Source organism: Notolepis coatsorum (genome assembly GCF_963971535.1).
Source record: "Notolepis coatsorum genome assembly, chromosome: 2".
Classification (NCBI taxonomy): domain Eukaryota; kingdom Metazoa; phylum Chordata; class Actinopteri; order Aulopiformes; family Paralepididae; genus Notolepis; species Notolepis coatsorum.
In genome coordinates this window covers 34,716,666-34,741,231 of record NC_140166.1, presented here as the reverse complement: position 1 = coordinate 34,741,231, position 24,566 = coordinate 34,716,666, and the positions used below count along the sequence as shown (strand labels likewise).

The 24,566-nt window shown below is 46.4% G+C and overlaps 2 protein-coding genes across 6 annotated transcripts in view; one reads left to right on the top strand and one right to left on the bottom strand.

Moving 5' to 3' along the window:
- The window catches only part of inpp5e (inositol polyphosphate-5-phosphatase E), a 51,166-nt gene extending 34,399 nt beyond the window's left edge, over positions 1-16,767 (bottom strand). For 2 of the 5 annotated variants that reach the window (XM_084309061.1, XM_084309062.1), the window contains exons 1-3: positions 16,232-16,741; positions 14,810-15,723; positions 12,774-12,897 (exon numbers count right to left, since the gene is read on the bottom strand). In XM_084309061.1, coding sequence (XP_084165187.1) covers positions 12,774-12,897; positions 14,810-15,723; positions 16,232-16,324 — 1,131 coding nt within the window. In that variant the 5' untranslated portion in view covers positions 16,325-16,741. Of the gene's footprint in view, positions 1-12,773; positions 12,898-14,809; positions 15,724-16,231 lie in introns of all 5 variants that reach the window. The other 3 variants (XM_084309064.1, XM_084309065.1, XM_084309063.1) reach the window with 3 other exon arrangements.
- A 2,487-nt stretch (positions 16,768-19,254) lies between these two features.
- LOC311224188 (gamma-crystallin M2-like) lies at positions 19,255-21,271 on the top strand (the record flags this gene model as incomplete). Its single annotated transcript, XM_084309066.1, has 3 exons — positions 19,255-19,287; positions 19,704-19,946; positions 20,993-21,271. 3 exons carry the CDS (start codon positions 19,255-19,257, stop codon positions 21,269-21,271), a joined length of 555 nt encoding a protein of 184 aa, XP_084165192.1.
- Between the last annotated feature and the right edge of the window lie 3,295 nt (positions 21,272-24,566).

Here is a 24,566-nt window from a genome sequence, read left to right as displayed (position 1 = left end):
CCCCCCCCCTACTGTCTTACAACCAGCGGGACCCCCCCCTTTAGTGTATCCAGCTATAATCATTTAAGTACCATCGCTATAGTTCCCTAAAGAACCAGGTTGTATACTTACTCCCTGCGTAACCAGAGATTGGACATTCAATGTTGATTTACCTACGAATACTCATTTGCCTTACAAGTGCATTTCAAATCATAAATGTCATTAAGTGAACGTTGTATATACCCTTTGCTATATAAAATATTCGATTTATACATTTGTGTGGACTTCGTTTCATCAGGTGGGAAAGTGTTCATCATATCTATATCATGTACTGGATGGCCAGAAGTTAAAGTACAAGCGGTAGTGGTTTAATAATACCATACTTATCAATACAGTCAGGGAATTGTACCCCTCAGTTACAGATACCATACTTATTCAATACAGTCAGGGAATTGTACCCCTCAGTTACAATTGGTCCTTCGAGCCGGATGGTAATTAGCGTAATATTAATATAATATTAATATTAACATGGCCAATGATGAACACTCCACAAACGGTTCTCCTAAGCTAGATCGCCCGGAGCGCAGACGGCAGCCACCTCGTTACCTAGAGGACTACGCTGCCAGTCTACTACCTAGCTTTATACAGACGTTAAACGCGGAAAAAGCGGATAGTAAAAGTATGTCAAACCCTACCGACCAGGCGACCCCGCCAGTAGAGACCCTAGTGGGTTCTAACGTAACTGACCAAGCTCACGGGGGGGACCAGGAGGGACCTGACATGACTTTACCCCCCGCCAACGTCAACAAGGTAGTCCCCGGAGAGCTCCAGGATAAAGAAAGCCCTCCAGGGACGGAACCCGACCCACCACCAGAAGAGACGCGCACCCAGGAGATGGACCTCCTCGGAGCGCGACAGGAGAACGGATCTCCAACGAGCACTGCCAGAAGCCGATCACCTCCATCAGTGTCTTCCCCCAGCGAGGCGGACAAGATGCTAGCGCAGGCATTTATCGCCACCCTGGCAGCCTCCACCGAACGCGATCGACTCCAAGCACAGACGCTTAGCGAGCGCGAACATTCTTCCATGGAACAAGAGCGCCTCCGCGCGCAACACCAAAGTGAGCGCGAACACTCTACCAATGAAAGAGACCGCCTGCAGGCTCAACAACTAAGTGAGCGCGAACAATCTGCAGACCAAAGAGAACGCTTCCACGCGCAACTCCAAGCGCAAGCCCTTAGTGAACGTGAACACTCTGCGATCGAGCGAGAGCGCTTCTAGGCGCAGCAAAGGAGTGACGACGACCGCATACGCCTGGAGACCAGACGCCTCCAGACGGAAGAGAATATGGAAAGAGACCGCGCCGAAGCCCAGCGCGCCGCCGCCGATGCACAGCGCGGAGCCGCCAATGCACAGCGTGACGCAGCCCAAGCCCAGCGCGAAGCAGAGCGCGACCTCGCTCACATCAAGCGCGAAGCCGAGCGCGACCGATTACAAGCGCAGATAATGGAGCAACTGATTGCCAGGGCAACCCCCCCTCCCTCCGCACGGAGCTCCAGGGCCTCGTCAAGACAAGGGTCTAGGGCACCCTCCCCTACCCGATCAAGCGACCCGGAGCCCGGCCAACAGAAAGAGCCTATACACCTCTCCGAACCCCCTCCCCGACCGGTCCATGCGAGACCCAGCAACAGGGAAGAACCGGCCTACGCCGCAGAGAGACTAAATAGACGATTACAGGATCTAGAAGACCTGGCAGAGGAAGAAGAGGGAGAGGAGGAAAGTCAAGCCCAACAGCAGCATCGTACTCCACAGGACCAGGAGGTCCAGTACAGCCCAGACTTTACCCCCGAGGCCCTGCGTTACAGACCCCCGACTCAACTCACGGGTGAGCTTGACGCACGACCAGCCCCGAGGAACAGCACCTGGGTACACAGGCCTTGGTACCCGCCAGGTACCAGCCCACCACGACACGTAAGAGGAGACTCGCCTAGGAGGCCTCTCCCCCAACGCTCACCGATGTGCCAGCCATCCATGGCATCGTACCTTGGCACACCGACGTTCCCGGACTTCACACACGAGAACAGAGCACAGTACACAGAGCTACGAATGTGCTTAGAGACAATGATGTCCGATGTCCCAGATGAGACGTACAAGTATGCTATCCTACTCAAGCACCTGAAGGTGCCCAGAGCGCATAATATAGCGCTGGCATATTCCAACTCAAGTACCCCATACACCGCGGCTCTAGTAGCCCTCGACCAACGTTATGGACGCATATGGGACTACGTAATACAAGAGATAAGGAATATTGACCGTCTACCCCCAGCCACAGACAATCGCTCATTAGATGACCTCTCTATCAAGGTACAATCCCTGGTAGGGATGCTGGGGGCACAAAAGGAAAAGGGTATGCACGAACTGTACGCAAACTCTAATGTTGAGAGAATATTAGAGAAGCTTCCGCCCGCCCGACAAGAGCGCTTCAGGCGGCAAAAGGACCACCGTGATCCCAACGGTCCCGAGCCATCCCTCCTAGACCTGGCCGACTTCCTGGCGAGAGAAGTCAGCAGCCTACGACTGGATACGTTCGTGCAGAGCGTACCAAGCTCCAGAGAGGGACCTAGGAGATCAAACGATGGCCGCAGGCTGGTGACCGTCATGCACCAAGCCGAATCAGTACCGCGCAACAAGAACCACAGTATCCCCTCGACGAAAGAGAAGTGGAAGATTGCATACCCGTACTGCGAAAAGGAACACTGGCTGTCACACTGTGACACGTTCAAGAAGATGACCGCCGACGAGGTGAGTCAATGGATAAAGTCCAAGTGCCGCTGTTACCGCTGTGCGCGCAGTCACATGGCAGCCGAGTGCCGCTTAAAGAAGAGGTGTAGTCGGTGTGACGGAGCCCACTTGGACGTTTTACATGACAGTAACAGAAGAAAGCCCGCACCCTCAAGCAGCACAAAGGCAAGTGTTATGTACATTGACCCCGCCAGCAGCGGGGGCGCCCGGGTGCTCTTGAAGGTGGTCCGCGTAACATTGAGTTACGAGGACAAGGTCATGGACACCTACGCCGTCCTTGACAACGGGTCAGAGAAGACCCTTCTCCTCGCGTCCGCTGCGGCCCAGATGGGGCTGCGGGGGAGCGAAGAAACGATGACGATTCGGACTATAAGAAGAGACCTGAAGACGATCAAGGGTGAGAACGTCTCCTTCACTATCGCAGCAAGCGGGCAGCCAGAGAGACGGTATAGGATCACTAACGCTTTCACCAGCCAAGACATAGGCCTGTCGCAGTACACCTACCCCATCGCCAAGCTGATGGACAAATACGTGCACCTGCGTCAACTACCTATACCGCTCATAGACGGTGCCACCCCGACCCTGCTGATAGGATCCGACCATGCACACCTCATCGTCCCGATGGACCGGGTCCACACTGGGCCCAGAGGCTGTCCAGCAGCAGTCGAGACCCGCCTAGGATGGACGCTACAAGGCCCCCTCTCCAGGTCTCCCAACCGAACAGCAGCCACTCGCTGCCTCCACTCCAGAATGACAGAAGAAGACACCGCCCTCTTACAGCACGTCGAGAGGCTATGGACACTAGAGACAATGCCCTTTAAGAACGAAAAGAAACACATTCGTTCCAAGGAAGACATTTATGCCATAGCCCTCCTCGAGCAGGGGACAAAGAGAGTCAAAGTCAACGGAGTGATGAAATACGCAACTCCACTCCTGAGGCGAGAGGGTATGCCTACCTTCCACGCCCCAAAAGAAGCGACGGAGCGGTATCTATCGAACACAGAGCGGCGCCTAGCCAGAGAGCCCGCTCAAGCTACTGTGTACCGCGCTGAGATTGACAAGCTAATCACAGTGGGACACATAAAGAGAATTGACATTAAAGAGGCCGATCAGACGACCAAATCATGGTACGTGCCGCACCACAAAGTCCACCACAACGGCAAGGATCGTATTGTGTTTAACTGCAGCTACCAGATCGGATCACAAAATCTGAATAAAGAGCTCTTGCCCGGCCCAACACTCGGCCCCTCTCTACTAGGCGTGTTGCTACGTTTCCGCCAGAACAAGGTGGCCATCAGCGGCGACATCAAAAGGATGTTCCTGCAGGTGCGACTAGTGGAAGAGGACAAGCCCCTGCTGCGGTTCTTATGGAGAGAGAGGATCGGGGATGAGCAACCATCCATCTATCAATGGGAAGTCCCCCCTTTCGGAACCACATGCAGCCCATGCTGTGCTACGTTCGCACTGCAAAAACACGTCGCAGAGGACCCAGAAGCTGATGAAGAGGTCCGACAAAGTGTAGGAAATAGTTTCTACGTGGACAACTGTCTGCAAAGCGTCTCGACGCCAGAAGAAGCCGAGGCCCTCCTACTCAAGCTCCGCGCCTCCCTGATCAAGGCGGCTTTGATCTCCGGCAGTGGGCCAGCAGCGACCCGCAAGTATTGCGCAGCCTCTCCCCAGAGGACAAGGCAGCAAGCAGCGAGACCTGGATGGCGACCATCCCAGGAGAAGCCCAAGAAATGACATTAGGACTAGTCTGGCGCTTCAAAACAGACTCGCTCCATTATAGACACACACCCCTGACCAAGGAGCAGGGAAGGTCGACTTCACTACCGACCACAAGACGGAGTGTATACAGAACACTCGCCAGACAATATGACCCGTTGGGATGTATTCTACCTTACACCACCAGGGCAAAGATGATTGTACGAGCGCTATGGGACAAGGACCAGGGCTGGGACGATCCCATACCCGAACACCTTGCCTCCACATGGAGAGAGTGGGAGACAGAACTCAGCTCGCTCCCAGGTGTCAACATACGCCGCAGCTACTTCCCACCCACAGTGAGACCGGAGACGTGTCAGATGGACCTGCACGTCTTCAGCGACGCCTCCGAAGTAGCCTACGGTTCTGTGGCCTACTTGCGGGCCCGAGAGGAGGGAGGAGAAATACATACTGCCTTCATCCTGGCTCGCTCAAGAATAGCCCCCCGCAAGCAACAATCTATCCCGCGTCTAGAGCTCTGCGCAGCCCTAGTAGGAGCGCAACTCGCCACGTTAATCCAACGTGAACTCACCATCCCGGTGCAAAGAACAATCCTGTGGTCAGACTCCATGACCGTACTCACATGGATCCAGTCCGATTCGTGTAGATACAAGGTCTTCGTGGGAGTCAGAATCACAGAGATACAAGATTTAACAGAAGCAGCATGCTGGAGGTACGTGGACACAAAACAGAACCCAGCCGACGTCATCACACGGGGAATGTCCCTGGATGACCTCACCCGCCACAATCTCTATAGTGACGGTCCCGAGTTCCTCAAGCTCCCGGAAGAAGAGTGGCCTACACCCACCCCACGGGAGGCGAGTGAAGAGGAGGCAGAGAAGAAGAAATCTATGTTCTGTGGGTTGACACACACACTAGTCCCCACAGATCCCAACATAGACGACTGCCCCACCCTTGAGAGTGCGCAGTTAAAGACATTCCTGTGGCACCACCCAGAGGTTCCGTCCACTACTGACATTACTGCAGCTAACTACGAAGAAGCAGAACTCCTTCTGCTACAGCGAGCCCAAAGAGACTCGTTCCCCGACGAGCTAGACTGTCTGCAGGGATCAAAGCCAGTCCCATCAGACAGCAGACTGCTCCACTTGGCCCCTGAGAGCGACGCCCATAATCTCATCAGAGTGGGTGGTCGTCTGAGGAGGGCCCCAGACTTAACGGATGACGTCAAGTACCCGATAGTCTTAAACAGCCGACACAAGGTCACAGAGCTCATCATAAAGAAATACGACGAGGACGTGCACCACGCCGGGGCAGAGAGAGTCTTCGCGGAGATCAGACGTCGCTATTGGATACTGCAAGGAAGAGAAGCAGTACGACGCTTCCAGCGGACCTGTCTAGACTGTCGCAAGTGGCGAGCACAGCCCAGTATACCCCGGATGGCTGACCTACCCCCCTGTCGCCTCCGACTCGGCGACAAGCCCTTTCACTCCACCGGTATGGACTGTTTCGGCCCGCTGTACGTGAAGAAAGGAAGAGGGACGGAGAAGCGGTGGGGTATTGTATTCAAATGCATGACCACCCGAGCGATACACATAGAACTCCTTCCAACCATGAGTACGGACTCATTCCTTATGGCCTTCCGGAGATTCACATCGCGGAAAGGAAAACCGTCTATATTGTCTGATCACGGGATAAACTTCAAAGGCGGAGAAAGAGAGCTGAGAGAGAGCTTCCAAGCTATGGGCCCAGAACTCAAGACCCACCTTGCTCCCTCTCAGATTGATTTCCAGTTTAACCCCCCGAATGCACCTCACTTCGGTGGAACTTGGGAACGAGAAGTACATTCAATAAAGACAGCCCTGTACGCCGTGCTTGGGGCCCAGACCGTGGCGGAAGAAGTCCTCACGACAGTCCTCACAGAGATCGAGGGAGTATTGAACTCAAAGCCCCTCGGTTACGTCTCAAGTGATGTAGCAGATGTCGACCCAGTCACCCCCAACACTCTCTTGATGGGGCGGCTGGACCCCGCGCTCCCACAGACAGTGTACAGACCTGAAGAAGCGAACGGCCGAAGAATGTGGAGGTACAGTCAAGTATTGGCTGACAAGTTTTGGAACAGTTTCCTCCTCCACTATCTACCGTCTCTACAGACCCGCCAGAAATGGGTGAAAGAAAGAGACAATTTGACGGAGGGCACAGTCGTCATGATTATCGACCAGTCACTACCCCGAGCTATGTGGCCGGCCGGCCGCGTAGGCAGAGTGATCACTGGTGCCGACGGAAAGGTCAGAGCGGCAGAAGTGCTCGTCCAGGGGCGGACATACACCCGACCCGTGGCGAGGCTGATAGAGTTGCCAAGGCTCCCCGACTCTCTTGATGACGACCATGACCCCCTGACTTTGTGAACTGCCCTACCCTCACAACGGACATTGAGTAGTGGACAGTGCGGTTAATCTGTCTCTGCTTATCTAATTAGGTGCGGACTAATTAGGAGGCGGCTGTTACAAAGGGTCAGATTAAACCGAATATATATATTTATTACTTGAGATATATTGTATAGTATTTGTATATCGTCTGATATCCCTTGTATATTCTTTGTACATATACACAGAATATCCCTTTACCTAGTACAGGCCAGACCATAATATTCGTTCTCCTATTGGACAGCGATCCCCTAGGCGCCACGGCCATACCCCCCAATGTCTAGTTCAAAGTCACCGCTAAGACATGTCTGGACATGCCCGGTTCTGCGCAGGAATACGAGACAGAAATAAGGCTGGTACTAGATTGTTCACCTTACGTATAAATACGTTGCAGGTGGATACAGCAGTTAGTTACCCAATAAGTTGAAGCCTCACACCACGATACAACGTGCTGTGAAGTGGGCCCGTTTTGCCCCGAAATAGAGCCTTGAGACCGCGTGCGAATTGATAGCTGAAGTGTCAGAGTTTAACGCTGGATCGTTCGACCTATTCTATTATTAAGTAATAGTCTTATGTATAGTGTATCGTGCGGCTACCGTTCTACAGTGACCAGCATTACCAACGTTTCATCGTACCGAGCTAGTGTGCTTATCCAGGCTGGGCGGCTTAACCTGGTGCCGTCATCCGAGGAGCCCTAGACGAGAACCGTGTGGATATGTACACTGGATAACCTACCCGACGACTACAGAGCCCTTTTCGGCTGGATTATATTTGCTTTGGTCCTGTAGCTGTTGGAGCGGAGAATTGTCTACACCCACTGTTGTGTGGGATTTACCCTGTGAGGAGCACCGTCGAGCCCGCCTCTAGTACTCTGAGGCTGGCTAGCTTTCCTCCATGCGGCACTGCATACCGGAGAATAGCTGTTGTTCATCTACGGATCAAGGGATTATTGCACTGTCTCCTGTACCTTATTCCTCGTTGACCCAGACTTTCTGCTACCGACAAATCCTCTCCCCTGCTGGCTTACAACCGGAGGGACCCCTTTAGTATCTCCAGCTGATCTACTAGTGTACCATATATAATTCTTATGATACAGGTGGTATTAATTATCTCCTGCGTAATATGCTCATGGACTTACGCTCTTGACCTATTCATGCACATTCTTCGCCTTACAAGCGCAACTCTCAATCTTGATAAGTAATGTAAGATAATCTTCGTGCTGCTAATAAATATTCTTCTAAACAGTATTTCTTGTGAAGCCGTGTTATTAGGCCTGCCGCGATAAGCAATAAATCGATTAATTGCCGCGATAATTAAAATGAATGCAATGATTTTGACGGGCGCGATTAATTGCTATTTGCGCGTTTGTTTTAATGAGGCGGACCCAGTGCCCCTTGTCAGTCACTGTCCGTGTTGGGAGGCGGGCCGCTGGCTTTACTACAGAGCACAGCACAGGAGCTCCGTGGGGCTAACGTTACCCCTCATTGTGTCTATTCTACTAGCATTAACGTTACTCATACAAACAGAGTAAACACAGTTTTCAATCAATCAATCAATAACAACATTAACGAGACCCTCGTTGTCTATTCTGCTAACGCTAACGTTACCTCTCATTGTGTCTATTCTACAAGCGTTAACGTTAGCTAGGCTGTCTATGCTAACGTTAACGAGCATTAGGCTAACAAGCTGTAACATTACCAGTCGCGTCTATTTGCTAACGTTAGCATTAGGTAATAACCGGTTTAAAATGGATGGTGATTACCTCACGTTGTGTCTATTCTACTAGCATTAACGTTACTCATACAAACAATCAATAGCGAGTTATATTGATCACGCTATGTACGATAGCCATGCTAAAACGCTAGCACAACATTAGCACCTAACCTAACAACAAGCCTTAACAAGTCAGCGATCTTTTTGCGAGACTAAACTCTCCGCTCGGTGGCAAATTATGTTGATGTCAGTTTTGTTTAATCAATAAATGAGGCAGAATACACAGTGACTGTATCCTTTGTTTATTGCACTTGTGCCTGCTGCAAACATAATGATTATGAAATCCTAGAGACGCGTCTCTATTCAGTGGTCTGCAGTGTTTCACGTGACTTTTCTGGTACCCAAAAAGTACCTGATAATCACAACAATACTTCCGGTCCGGTCGGTGGGCTTCAAAATAAAAGTCTTAAACACCGGAAAAGACGGAGCGGTGGGCTTCAAAATAAAAGTTTGGGGAAATAAATTTCTCCAAAAAAAAATTCTCTAACCGGTCGCAATAATATCGCTTATCGCGATATTTTCGGGGGCAATTAATCGCCCAGCAAAATGTGTTATCGTGGCAGGCCTACGTGTTATTGTGGGTGTGTTCATCTCATATACCTGTGTACTGTATGGCCAGTAGTAATGTACATAACTCAGTAGTGGTTTAATGATACCATACTTATTCAATACAGTCAGGGAATTGTACCCCTCAGTTACACAAGGGTTAGAATTAGTACTTTTAACTAAGGCTGTCAAAGTTAACGCAAAATTATTTTAACGGCACTATTCTTTGAACACAAGATTAACGTTTAACTTTTTTATTATTTCTTTTTTTACTATACTTCACTCAGGATACTCTCATTGATACTATGTTTGTTTCTGACTCAAAGTGTGTGTTTGTGTGTGTGAGAGAGAGAGAGAGAGAGAGAGAGGGGGGGGGGTTAGAGATATGAGGAAGGGGCAAGAGAGAAAGAGCTGTGATTGGTATGCCCATCTGTTTTTTTGTATATTTTTTTATAATTTTGTTTTACAATGCAGTTTGCATTTTTTGCATAAAGCAAGCATTTGTCGAGACTCATGTGACTGGGAGACTCATGTGACTGGGAGACTCGTGTGACTTGGAGACTTGTGTGACTGGGAGACTCATGTGACTTGTGTGACTGTGAGACTCGTGTGACTGGGAGACGTGGTAAATACACAGGTCACAACATGTTTACAGGAACGTTTGGGAGTTGTATTTTGATTGTATTTGGAGTATATGTCCTGACTGTAGTGAACTAGGCTAGATGTCTGCCCCACTTCCAGTGATGAAGCTAAGCTAGGCTAACGGTCCAGGCGTTCCCTAAAGGGCTCTACATGCTACAGCAACTGCAACGCAACTGCAACACAACATCAGCGTGACTTCAACGCAACATGGTTGCAGATGTTTCAGAGGGTGTTGTAGAGTGTGTTGCGAGCATTTTGCGTACGTCTCCCCAAAATCTAATCTGAACAACCGTTGCGTTGATGTTGCGTAGCATTGATTGGTTGGTTAGCGAATGGGGGCGGGGCTGTCATAGAATAATATTGGTCCCGCAGGGAGGAATACTATCTTCGAGTTAACGTAATTTATACAAATTAAAGTATTGATTTCGCCATAACGAATCATTAAAAAAATATACCGTTAACTGGAATATGTTAGTTTCTTACACATATGTTGGATTATGTAATTGGTTTGTCATGACAAACCAATAAAAAAATCGCGAATTAAGCGGTGGTTATCCTATAGCCCTAGTATGTAAATTTCAACAAAGTGGAGCCGCAGGGGACTTCCATAGCATACGCCTTCAAATCCTCTTACCTTGACGATTAAAAGCCTCCACAATTGAGTATTCCCATGGCTGGTGTTGATATTTTACGATGCCAGCTTGTGAGAATTCGTTGTAGTCAGCCAGCTAACGTTAATGCCATTCAATGCTATCATACCCAACTAACGTTAATGCCATTCAGAATTTATTAAGATAGCTACAACAACACAGTAACGTTAATATAATTACATGCATCATTGTTTACAATGAACGGTGGGGCTAATCGAAAGGACTGGACACAAACAAGTTAAACAGCAATCAATTAATTTAATATAACAGGTAGTTCGAGCTGCATTTCCGTGCCTACGACCACACCACAGCCACAGTGATATGCGGCTTTGACAAGCTCTCTCTCTCCTGCCGATTAAATTCAGCAGCTCTTCCTCGACATCGAGTACCTGTAGCTGCCTGCATTTGCACAACGGTGTCCATCCCTGCTGCTAGCTACTTAAAACTAACGTAAAGTTAGTTGTTCACCAACAATCTAGACACCAGACACAGAACCGGACTACACAAGCCGAAAACGAAACATCATTTATACTTCCGGTCGGAGGGTTTCAAAATAAAAGAGCGACGTCTAAAGCACCAGAAATACGTTTATTTTGTACATGATCTAACATTAAAATGAAAATAAACTAACGTTACAACTAACCTAAAGTTAGTTTAGGTTTGTGTTAACGTTAGATAATGTACAAAATAAACGTATTTCCGGTGCTTTAGACGTCACTCTTTTATTTTGAAACCCCCCGACCGGAAGTATAAATGATGCTTAGTTTTCTGCTTGTTATCAATGGGTTGGTTGAGAAGGTAAGTTTCATCTATCTAGGGAACCTAGCTACATCCGGGGTACAATGTTGCATAGGCTGCGTGTCGATGTTGCAGAAGCATAAAGGCAGAGTGTCTGCAACACTGTTGTGTTGTCGATGTTGTGTTGCAGTTGCTTCGCAGTTGCTGTAGCATGTAGAGGCCTTAAGGCCTCTGTATGCTACAGAAACTTCAGAGCAACTGCAACACAACATCGACAAAGCAACAGTGTTTTAGACACTCTGCCTTTATGCTTCTGCAACATCGACGCGCAAAGTTAGTTTAACTAAAGTTAGTTTAGGTTCGTGTTAACGTTAGATAATGTACCAAATAAACGTATTTCCGGTGATTTTAGACGTGGCTCTTTTATTTTGAAAACCCCCGACCGGAAGTGTTAGTGTCTGTTGCTAGCAGCTTAACTTTCTGTGCTTTTCGAGCTAACGTTACCGTAACATCATTCGTTTCCAATGGAGAGGACCTCGGCTCACATGCAGCTCAAACTACCTATTGGAATAAATTAATTGATTGATGTTTAACTTGTCCCTGTGTGTGTCCAGTCATTTCGACTAGCAAACGTTGTATTTAACGTTACCTCAGGACGGATACCATTGTATTTACTTGGTTAGCTGTGTAGCTAATGTGGATAGCATTTTGAATAGACCCAATGCTAGCTGGCTGGCTACAGCTTTATTTACTAAATTATGGAGGCTTTTTAATCATCAAGGTAAGAGAGGATTTGTCATGATCAACTGAAGGCGTATGCTATGGAACAATATGTGCTTGGGTTTTCAGAAAAAGGCGAGATATGTGACGCTAATTATTTAGCGTCAACGCTGGAAACAACAATGGAGGATGATATTCTCTGCGGGACTAATATTATTCTATGACAGCCCCGCCCCCATTCGCTAACCAACCAATCACTGCTACGCAATATCAACGCAACGGTTGTTTAGGTTAGATTTGAGGGACATGTACGCAGCATCCTCGCAACACAGTCTACAAGACCCTCTAAAACAACCGCGCTGAAATCGCGCCGATGTTGTGTTGCAGTTGCTCTGAAGTTTCTGTAGCATGCAGAGGCCTTTAAGCCCAATGCATGCAGAGAGACGAAAAAGGTATGTATCTTGTTGTCTAACTCCAGGGAAGATGTTAAATAAGCGAATTTCCCAAAATGTTGGAGTTTTCCTTTAAATAAGTACGGTAATAGATTAAAAGTGGTATACAATAATGGGAAACATAATTTTACGGATTTGCCAATCAGACGGTAATTTAATGCTGATAGGATGCTGTTGATGTCAATCAGACGGTAAGTTAATGCTGATAGGATGCTGTTGAGGTCAATCAGACAGTAAGTTAATGCTAATAGGATGCTGTTGAGGTCAATCAGACAGTAAGTTAATGCTGATAGGATGCTGTTGAGGTGTGCTGCCCCTGGTACCTTCTCTCCCTGCATGTTCCAGGTAGCTATGTAGACCCCCAGCCTCCTGTCAGGGAAGTAGCGGTCCAGCTCCTCGGCCCCCAGCAGGGCCCCGTTTCCCAGCACGCTGCCCTCCAGGAAGCTCCTGCAACACACACAGCAGCGCAGCACATGGAACACTGGAAGGTAAGCAAGACTAAAGGCTTCTCACCGTGGGGGAACGGTTTGGCTGAGGCTTCTACGTTTAGCAGCTGGTATGCACCTAAATCAGAAGAGGCTTTTACAGCGGAGAGCAAGGCTGCTGTCTGTTGACTATTTAAGATAAGTCCCCTGGTTGTTTGAGCTTCTTCCTGCTAAGGCGCTGCTTGTGTATCAACCCCCCCACCCCCAGCTGCTGTCAAAAGTTGTGCTGAACAAGCACCTACCCTGATCCAATGTTAATCCCCCTCCTCTCACTCTCTCCCAACCGTACCTTGTTCTCTGACAGGAGTGAGCAGCACTGTGTGAGTGAGCACCAACGGCCAACCCTCTGAGGCCTTCGTTAAAGGAGAACTCAAGTCAGCATTGCTGCACCGCACGCCGGTACGAGTGTGCTAGCTCCAGACGTGCTACACAGTATGGTAATCAGCCCAGCCCACGGTGTAGACCCCCCCCCTCTAGTGAAGATGAACGCAGAAGAATAAAGTGGTGGAAGGACTGTATCATTCAGTTGGATCAAAACAAATACGTTCGTGTGTAGTACTTGAGTTAGAGCTGTCAATTCTCCCCAAGAATACCATTTGAATAGGCAAATTCAAATTGTAATTAAAATATTAACATATTAAATGAGATAAAATTTACATATTATTACCAGATCGAAGCAGGTGTAAAATGCTTACAATCAACAAGTTCATTGTGTGTTGTGTTTGCTGTAAGAAACTATCATTAGGCTGCGTTAATATATTTTTTACAAGATTCTATTGGATGATGACGACAGCGAAGATGATGAAGATGTTGATGGTAATTCAACCTGCCATAGACTTTCATAGCTATGTACCATGTCTATCTAGTATCACATACACATTGCATCTACAGTAAGTGGTGCAAATGGACAGGGCACACATATTTATTTAGTTACTTAATGGTAGAGTGCCCTGTATATCTGACATGTGATGTAAGTTCTTAAATAGCCTGGGAATGCTATAGGCTTCTGGCATGAGTCAACTTTTCACACCTAGTCTGAGGATGATACTAGTAGGAACCACGTCGCCTACTGACTGGGGCTGGGCATTAAAAATCAATACCATCCAAAGTATTGATTGAATTAAACCGATACTACATATGACCTGGCATTGAAAACTGTTGAGACAAAGAATACCCATTTTCAACAGTGTAATTGTCACAGCCAATCACTATCAGCGTCATTGTGTCCAACATGACTTGATTGGTTATTGGGAACACGTTGCCTTTTAGCTATTGTGTGGGAACCAGAAGGCCTGCCCTCGCCAGCAAGTATTTTTAGTGCCTGCACCATGCATAAAGTATTGTCAAAAAAAATTATATATATATATATATATATATATCCTTCTTACTGTCCTATAATATCATGCACTCTTCCTACTATACTTATATGTCTTTACTATTATGCACTCGTCATCGCTGAAGAGGTTCCAGCACTGTTTGGTGAACATTGTTACTCAGCTGTAAGAGTTGTACCCAGGGCTTGACATTAACACTCTGGTGTTGTGGTCGTGGAATTCATTCACGGACCTTTGGGACGTATTTCGACAGGTACACTTTTATTGTTGCATCATTGTATTGCACTGCACTATTGTACTCTTTATTATTGTCTATTTTAAAACTGCAATAGAATCAAACCATTAACAAGGTGGCCTATTGTTATGTTAGATCCTAATGAAAAACTATGATTTTATGTCTGCACTTTATGTGCTCAGTTTGTGCCCGTCTTTTGCAGTGCACTTTGAGCTGCAATTCTTGTATGAAAGGTGCTATACAAATAAAGTTAATTATTAAACAATACCGAGCCCTACTACTGGCCATCTCTTGGGTCTTCTTACCTGTTCCTGACGTCCTGGGGTCTGATGGGATTGAGCACGCTGAAGGTGGACCTCATGGAGTTCACGGAGGTGCTGTCCGACACCATGTTGTCTGGAAGCCGGCTCTCGCTCAGGTTCCGGTGCAGCCTGTCAGCGCGTCCCCCTCCAGACACAGCGCCATAATCCTCACAATCCCGGTCAATCCGATTAGCTGCCCTTAAGGAGGTAGAAGCAAAGCTCTTCTCCAGCGCAGGCAGTGACCCCGAGGGTTGCACAGGCGACAGGTGCACCTTGGAGGACCTCACTCGCTGTTCTGTAGAGTCACTCTGCTGCTTGTGGGGCCTCCGCTCGTACTCGGAAAGACTGTGGCCCCTGCCCCGGAGGATGGGGGACCCTGTTGGGGGAGCAGGGAGTGGTCCCACAGTGGAGCCCTGGCCATTCCTGAAGGTGGCAGCACTGCTGAGAGTGAAATCGCCTGAAGTTGCAAAGGTCTGGTCCTCCTTAAGGGAGTCTGTGGAGGAGCCTGTCTCGCCGGGGTCCGTCAGACTCTCCTGGCTGTTCCTCAGTCTCCTGCCCCTCGCCTTCTCCTCCACAGAGGCATTCTTGCCAGCCTTCGACGGTGGTCTGGGCAGTGGGGGCGGGCGAGGCTGGTAAGGACTTATCTTGCCCTGTGGGTCTTGAGCAGTCTGCGGTAATGCAAGGGAGTCATTGAGGCCCTTGGATGTTTTGGAGTCTACCACAGGGGCTTTGACTGGCCTCTTGTCATTGCAGACAGCTGCATCCCCATGACCAGGGGCTTCTGCAGGGAGAGCACCACAGGGCCGAGAGGGACTGCTGTCCTCTCCATGCTCAGTCATCTTCACGTCATGTCCAAGATCTGCAGTTAGGTGGATTCCATGTGTGTATTGCCAGCTAACAGAAACATGGAGAGGAATCTATTGTTGAATGAATGAATGAATGAAAACTTTATTTAACAGATTGCAGAATGGGTACAATACAGTACGGCTCAATACATACAATTGTTAAGGGGATGCAGACCTGAGAAAGACGTTTGTCTTGTTTCCATCAGGGTCCCCCATTTTCAATTCATATAGACATATATGACATACATGACATACAGATAGTCAGTACTGCTACATCTATACATTTATGACATACCAGATTTGCAAATACAGTACTGTTTGTGATACAGAAGGAGTCAAGAAAAGGGAGTATATACATTTGACGTAGAAACTGTACATTGGAGGTTGGGTGGGGGGGGTTGGGTACATTGGGATATTGACAACCATACTGGGTAATTTACATTGGAGGTGGTTGGGGGGGGGGGGGAATATGGGGGGGGGGGAATATCATGTTGGGATATGATTCAGTGAAATATGTTGGCTTGATGCCTCTAACTTGATTAACGGATCGGTAACGTTAGTTACGTTGACGTCGGCTAACCTGTGTGGATGTGGACACACGTATCCCCGAGGTCCAATGTAAAACAGCAGGCGGGTCCCGAGTCAGGGCTAGGAAACACGATAGCCTGCACATTAGCCAGCTAGCTGTAATTTAACGTTGCCTGGTGTTAGCTAATGGGCTAACGCTACCGTTTGTACTGCAGGAGACCAAAACATAGCAGTTAGCGCTAGCAAGATTAACCTGCTAACTATAACTTAGCTATCTCTGGTTTCTCAATAAATAGGCTGGCTAACAACACAAAGTTAGCTCAAATTAAAGTGGGGTAACCAAACAGTAGCTAACGTTAGCTCATTGGCCAAAGCTAAGCTAATTAGCTTGTTAATGTTAACCTATAGTTAACGTTAGCTGAACAAGCTATAGGCTGCTAACGTTAGCAATAATGACAATCATCGCTCAATACATTGTATTAAGTTACCGTTCAATTACAATGGACCATGTCGAGGCGAGGGAGCTGTAAACCTAACGTTTGCATAGTGGCAATTTCACGCTTTCCATGTTTATTGTTTTGATCTACTTATTAACGAGTAGCAACTTCCTTAGCAACGTTTGACAACATTGTGTTACCAAGAGAGGCATTCCCTTTGGTAGTGAAAACATGTGTCACAGCGCCCCCTTGTGCTCGGTGCAATCAGGGAGATATTCGATTCAAATGTATTGTCATTATACAGCACGCACAACAAGTACAGTACAACGAAAACACGTATGTATGCCCACCCTACATGCAATACAATAAAGTATTGTACATTTGCTTTACCCGCTTTATTTGACCCCCCCCCCTCTCTCAGGCCTAGACAGGACATTATTGAACACAGAATGCTTCAATCTCAAATATTATATTGACAATATTATTTGACTACATAAATAACTCATACAGTAGCAATTACAATTATATTAATATAATAAAAAGTTTGAGTAAAATGTACTCTGCGAAATGTGCTGTGTACTTTCATAATATGTTTGCTATTAATTGCGAAAAAGAAATAAAGGCTTTTGCTTTGTAAATATTTGAAGATGACTACAACGGCAAAGGGTTTTGAATGACTGACGATGACAGGCATTCAGATATGATGATGGCAGGCAGGTTATCATATCTCTTTGGACATAGGGGGGGGGGGGGGGGGGCTTGGGAGCAGAAAGGTTGAGAACCACAGCCCCAATTCAATGCCAGTTTCAACCAAACCATGTTATTATGTAAGGATTATGTTTAAACACTTGGACCCCAGCAGTTGAAATCAACAGCCAAGCAAGCTTGTTCACTCTGTAGGGTTAATATTAGACCTACTGATCAAATCAGACTCATATCCGGTTTGACTGTATCTAAATGTGGAACCTTTCTTCACCTGCAGCACATGCTGTATAAGGCTATTGTTATTAATACGAATTGTGTCAACCTATACCAACCAACCTATAAATCGAATTACAGAAGGGCAAATTCCTTAATAGCGAGTCAGTGAATAGGTTATAAAGGCAGTTCTGTTATTGAATAAAAATGTTGCTCCTGCCCCAACAACAGCTGATAAATGGTAAATGGCACATTTATATAGCGCTTTTATCCAAAGCGCTTTACAATTTGTTCCTCACATTTGACCCATTCACTCACCGACGGCAGATGCAACCATGCAAGGTGCCAACCTGCTCATCGGGAGCAGAACTTTAGGGGTTAAGTGTCTTGCTCAAGGACACTTCGACACGCTGCCCGGGAGGAGCGGGAATCAAACCGAGAACCTCCGGATTACCAGACAACTGCTCTACCTCCCGAGCCACTGATGGAGTTTTTTTTTTTTACATATATTGTGATTAATCAAAATTTAAAACCTGTTATAAGTATGAGATTATCATGAAATTCCGGCCCATAGAGCTACTGCACTGTGCTGCCCTTAATATATACTGCAATAATTAAATTACGATACTCAATATTTCTTGGGTATTGGAAGCAGTACTAGTATATGTATGCTATTTTGTACTCCTTTTTCTTTATAATGAATATCTGGGCTTACAATAATTACAGTACAACTATATTTTTCACATGAATGAGATTTTCATTAAAAGTACAGTGGCGAGCAAGAAAACCATAGGTTGACAGTACACACTAACACAACAATAATACACTAACACAACAAGAATACACTAACACAACAAGGATACACTAACACAACAAGAATGCACTGACACAACAAGGATACACTAATACAACAAGGATACACTAACACAACAAGAATGCACTGACACAACAAGGATACACTAATACAACAAGGATACACTAACACAACAAGGATACACTAACAGGGGTTCTCAAACTTTTTTATACCACAACCCCATTTTATTTAGGATTTTTTTTGGTGACCCCACACTTAATGTATCGCGTAATTTCAATGTGGAATTGAGGAATATAAAAATAAAAGCACACGTTGTTGAACTTGATCATGCATATTTATTAGAATATTTTATTACAGCACTATGTTATCAATGCACATTTATAAAACAAGGCATATGTAGCCAAATATGTTGCCAGAACATTAAAAAAAAAAATTACTTGCCAATGCTCGACCCCACTGTCACCTACCCACGACCCCACTTTGGGTCGCGACCCGTAGTTTGAGAACCGCTGCACTAACACAACAAAGATACACTTACACAACAAAGATACACTAACACAATCAAAAATGGTTGCTGCTAACAAAAACATTGTCTGTTTCACAACACAACCAAATGGAAACGTCAAGGTGTGTGAGCCGTGAGGTGTGTGTACTGAATTGTTAACCCTCTCAAAGCAGGCTTTGTATGACCCCGTGTTGTGAGAGAAACAGCAGCTGAAAGGTCTTTTGAGGCAGCAGGTCCGGGCCCTCCATGCTCCATGGACTTCTATGGCATGTTGCTGGCTCAGGGGGTTTGGACAATGGGCCTGCCTGGCGGTCAGGTATAAAAGCAAAGGGTTAACCAGGTAGGGTACAGTTCAGCTCAGTACCAACAGCACTAGCAGTAGCAGCCCACTGACCAGCAACATGACCTCCACCGGAATGAACATGATGAGCAAGGTAAGCCGTGGTGTCCAGCCGGGAGCGCTTCACATGCCAGCGCTCCAGGGCCTTCGTGGGTGAGGGGGGGGGAGACATCCCCTGTCTTTGCATTCCAGAGGGAATCAAACCAGTGTTCTGTAATCAATTATCACGGTGAAGATATTATTGCCCAAATAATGTCTAGAAAATACAGTATTATTTATACAGTATACTTATAGTCTCACATGGTATCGAGGTTTTCAGTTTAAACACACGACAATCAGAATTAGAATCAGCCTTTATTTGTCATTGTATAGTATACAATGCAATTGTACTAGCCACTGTAATGGTGCATAAAATAGAATAAAATACATACATCAAAACAAAACAAACAAAAAATCACACCACTTTGTTTGAATGCATGTTAACCCGAAGCCTCTCCCCCTTCCCCTCAGGTCACCTTCTACGAGGAGAGGAACTTCCAGGGCCGCTCCTACGAGTGCACAAGCGACTGTCCCGACATGTCCTCCTACCTGAGCAGGTGCCACTCCTGCAGGGTGGAGAGGGGCTGCTTCATGGTCTACGACCGCTCCAACTTCATGGGCAACCAGTACTTCATGAGGAGGGGAGAGTACTCCGACTACATGAGCATGATGGGCATGAGCGACTGCATCAAGTCCTGCCGTATGATCCCCATGGTAAGACTGACTGACTGCTACATTTACCTGTAGGTGGCGCCTCTGGACTGTGTTCCGTCTTCTGTCACTGTCACAGAGCTCACAAATAATCTCTTACGAGTTGCCATTGATTGATTGATTGATTGAAAATTGTATTAACAGATTGCAGAATGGGTACAATACAGTACAGCTCAATACACACAATTGTTAAGGGGATGCAGACCAGAGAAAGACTTTCGTCTTGTTTACATCAGGGTCCCCCATTTTCAATTCATCATAACATACATGACATACAGATAGACAGTACTGTTACATCTAGACAAATATACAGTACTGTTGACGTCAACATGACGTCATTGGTTTGACACGGTCAAGTGCGGAAACGGACTGACATTTCTGAGGGCTTTCAACTTCTGTGCAATATAGTCCAAATCATTGTTACAGCCTGACTGATAGTGTATGATTCATTAGAGACGGATACATTTAAAACACATGCTTTAGGCTATTTAGTGGACACTTTTATCCAAAGCAAATTTACATTGCCATACATTTTCTTTTAGCATGGCTGGCCTGAGTGGAACCCCTAAAAGTCCAGCGGTATTTGTGCTGAGCTGAGCAACACAGGCTTCCTCGTTAGATTGACATTAGCTTGGAACATCACGCTACATCTAAAGGCCCACGTCACAAAGCTCTCGAGCTTTTCAGTCTAAATCTAAAACGAAATATTTGAAGAAGACTGACAATGACAGGCAGATATGACGATGGCAGGCAGGTTATCATATCTCCTAGGGAGCAAAAAGGTTACGAACCACTGCCCCAATGCAATGCCAGTTTCAACCAAACAGTGGTATTATGTAAGGGTTATGTTTAAACGCGTGGACCCCAGCAGTTGAATTCAAGAGCCAAGCAAGCTCTTTTCAGCTCTTTTTCAGCTTTTCGGTCTAAATCTAAAACACACCCTTCTTCTTCTTCTTCTTCTTCTTCTTCTTCTTCTTCTTCTTCTTCTTCTTCTTCTTCTTCTTCTTCTTCTTCTTCTTTCTTCTTCTTCTTCTTCTTCCGCGCCACAGCACAGGGGCTCCTACAGGATGAAGATCTACGAGAAGGAGAACTTCGGAGGTCAGAATATGGAGGTGATGGACGACTGCGAGTCCATCGTGGACCGTTACCGCATGCCCAACTGCCAGTCCTGCAACGTGATGGAGGGCCACTGGCTGATGTACGAGCAGCCCCACTTCAGGGGCAGGATGATGTACATGAGGCCCGGCGAGTACAGGAACTTCATGAACGCAGGCATGAGCGGCATGAGGTTCCAGAGCATGAAGCGCATCACCGACTCCTGCTACTAGACTCCGTGCAACTGAATAAAACTGTCACGAACTAAAGCCGTTGGAAGTGTTTGCGTCTGTTTTTCGTCCGTGGATTAGAATCTGGTAATGGTGTCGAATTGGTTTTACAATGTAGCTACAAACAGGTTGGATGTTTGTAAGATAAGATACAAGATAATAATACACTTTATTCTCCCAGAGGTGGAGATTTACTAGGAACATCACTTCAGTGCTGCATCAGTCTGCGATGACAGTGTAAACCAAAAATAAAAATATATACAATCATTCATGCAGTTAGTAAAAAGGACATCAGACAAATATGACAATGCATAGAGACATACAACCATAATCCGTAAGTAGGTAAACTCATTTCAAAAGCTTCATATTGCATCTTTCCCTTTAAATTGCTCCTTGCCCTTAGTGTTTCACCATGCCCTAATTATATTGCAACACGATTTGGACAAGAAAGAGGTGACAATGGTGTCAATGTTTATTTTAGTGGGTAAAGACAATTCAAAAGATAAGCCTAGATGTGAATTTCCTTCTTGGAACATTGATTGATTGATTGATTGATTGATTGAAAACTTTATTAACAGATTGCAGAATGGGTACAATACAGTACAGCTCAATACACACAATTGTTAAGGGGATGCAGACCAGAGAAAGACTTTCGTCTTGTTTCCACCAGGGTCCCCCATTTTCAATTCATCAGGATACTTGACTACTCTGAATGCCAGTGTATTTCAGTACTAGTTTATACCTTTAGTGGTAGTTGGGTGGTAGTTTATAATCCTAGTCATTTCATCAGTAGCTTACTACAATTGGACAGGTACTGTAGTTCATTATTAACTATATGTTTCCCTAAAAAGTTAACATTTTCCTGATTCCACCTCAAAAACAGCTCCCGATTGTGGATTGGCCTGCCCTGGTCACTAAATCAAACACACTCACACTTTACTCAGTTCAGTTGTTGCTCTATACGTACTTACATGTATATGACCTTCCAGACTCAGATTGTGATCATTTTCCACAATGGAGCTTGGCTGTAGTTGAAGTGTAGTTTGTTTGACAGTCTTTCATCGTAAGGTAGCTAGTACCTTGGTAAACCACAGTGTTAGAGTGGTCTCCCTAACACTGGTGAATGCAAAGAGAACCTTCATTCCAATCTTCCATCATGTCAGGGCTGTTAGATTACAGTGATTCACAGCCTTTTCTGATTATTGTTATCAGGCCCCATCTACCATTCCGTGAAGTCTCTGCATTGTTTTTATTTGTTGGTTGTGAGGCAATCGTTCGGTGGAATTCTGTCCTCCCCCGTGCTGGCTGGAACACTGTTTCACCCTGTTAATGCATCTGGACAAAAATGTAACTGGAGTCATGGTCTTTTAATCAGAAAGGATGTTTATTTCCATAAACATAACATCTCGTACAGAATGAAAGTCTTTGGTGGTATAAGAAACTAGATTAATAGATTATATCTCTGTCGATCGCTTTGGTGGTTCTGCGGCCTGTCCTGTTAGCCGAAGCCTGTCTGTTAGCTGCTATCTCTCCCACCTTGTGGTCTCCCTCCCCGTCAGGAGGAGGAGGCCTGGTGTCGGTCTGTCTCGCTTCTGTCCATCTTCTGCTCCCTACCGGAAGAACTAACAGCTATAAAGTCTCTTGTCTCTTGCGTTGTTGTGGCTATCTCGTCCTCCTAGCAACGGCTTTCACCGTAGAAACAGCTTCTGACCCATATATACGCTGCAACTGCACTCCCGGCTATCTGACCTTGGCTCCTATATCTCGTCTCCCACAGGCCCTGCTACAGAGAAAATGTCTGTCTTAGAGTTGAACACACACAGGGTCCTTTAAACTAATATATCTATAGATATATAGATATTTACATTACATACATGTTGTTATAACCATATGAAAACCAGTGATATCCTTCAGTGAATACTGGAGGATACTTTTTTCTCTGTGTCCTGAGGGGATGTGCTCATACCTGTTACCCTACTGGGCTGAAGTGCATGTGTACACATGTAACAGCAAGGCGGCCGGTATGGTTGGCAGGTGTGAACAAAAGGATTTCTGTGTTGTTTCATTAGTCATTTCTGTGCCCTGGGTTTGATTCTCATAAGAGTCTTCACATCTGTTCGAATTCTTTGTATATAGCCTACAGCTGTTTATTCATGTATAATAATAACAATAATAAGATGTAGCCTACCGCTAAATATGGTCTGAATCGGTCTCTCCATAACCTAACCTGACCTAACAATGAGCACGCTTGTGTCGTCTAACTGCATTGCACGCCGGAGTCCCGAGGAAGTTTAGTCAGATCCTATCATTGGGATTTCAATTGTTGTGTCTTGCATCGTATGTAGTAAACTTGGACATCCTGCATAAATACTGGAATATTTTTCATGTTCCATTAGCCCTGCCGTCTACATCACTCAAACCTTGTTCACAGTAGTTATGTAGTATAGATGTAAATGTTGACTTTGGAAGAGTCTGGGCCTTGTTTCTGCCACAGTGCCACGGCCAGACTGCACTTCTCTCATTAGGTGCACAATACAAATGACAAAATAAGAAATGTTTATTCCTAATTCTTTCACTGCCGACTACCAACTGGTTAACCCTTTCACTGCGACAATACACAGAAGGTTAACCCTTGCATTGCCACACAACAGCCGGTTAACCCTTCCACTGCCACACTACAGAAGGTTAACCCTTTACTATCACACTACCGACGGTAACCATCGGTAGTGTGATAGTAAAGGGTTAACCTTCTGTGGTGTGGCAGTGAAAGGGTTAATTCCCTGCCGAATTGCATGCAACGCCACACATAGGGCTCACTCATCTAGGTGTTAAAATTCCCATTATAGTCTATAAAAAAGACTCAACTTCTCTATCAATCTCAGACGCGCAGTGCTATTGCATAGGCATGACTCTCTCTTCTCTCTCTCTCTCTCTCTCTCTCTCTCTCTCTCTCTCTCTCTCTCTCTCTCTCTCTCTCTCTCTCTCTCTCTCTCTCTCTCTCTCTCTCTCTCTCTCTCTCTCTCTCTCTCTCTCTCTCTCTCTCTCCTCCAGAGAGGGGGCCAACCCAGCTAGCCGGTGGGGGGGGGAATCGATGCGCTGATATGAGATCCAGCCCTAATGAGGATCAGAAACATCTTAATAAAGGCCCGTAATCCACCACTTAATCCCTCATTATAGAGGCATCTGTATTCACTGTTCTCATTCCTGCTCCATAACGCCGCAGTTACGGCACATTCCAAACCCATTGTTCTGCCTCGTCTCATCCCACGTCTAGGGCCACGTACATTCTGCTGCTTGT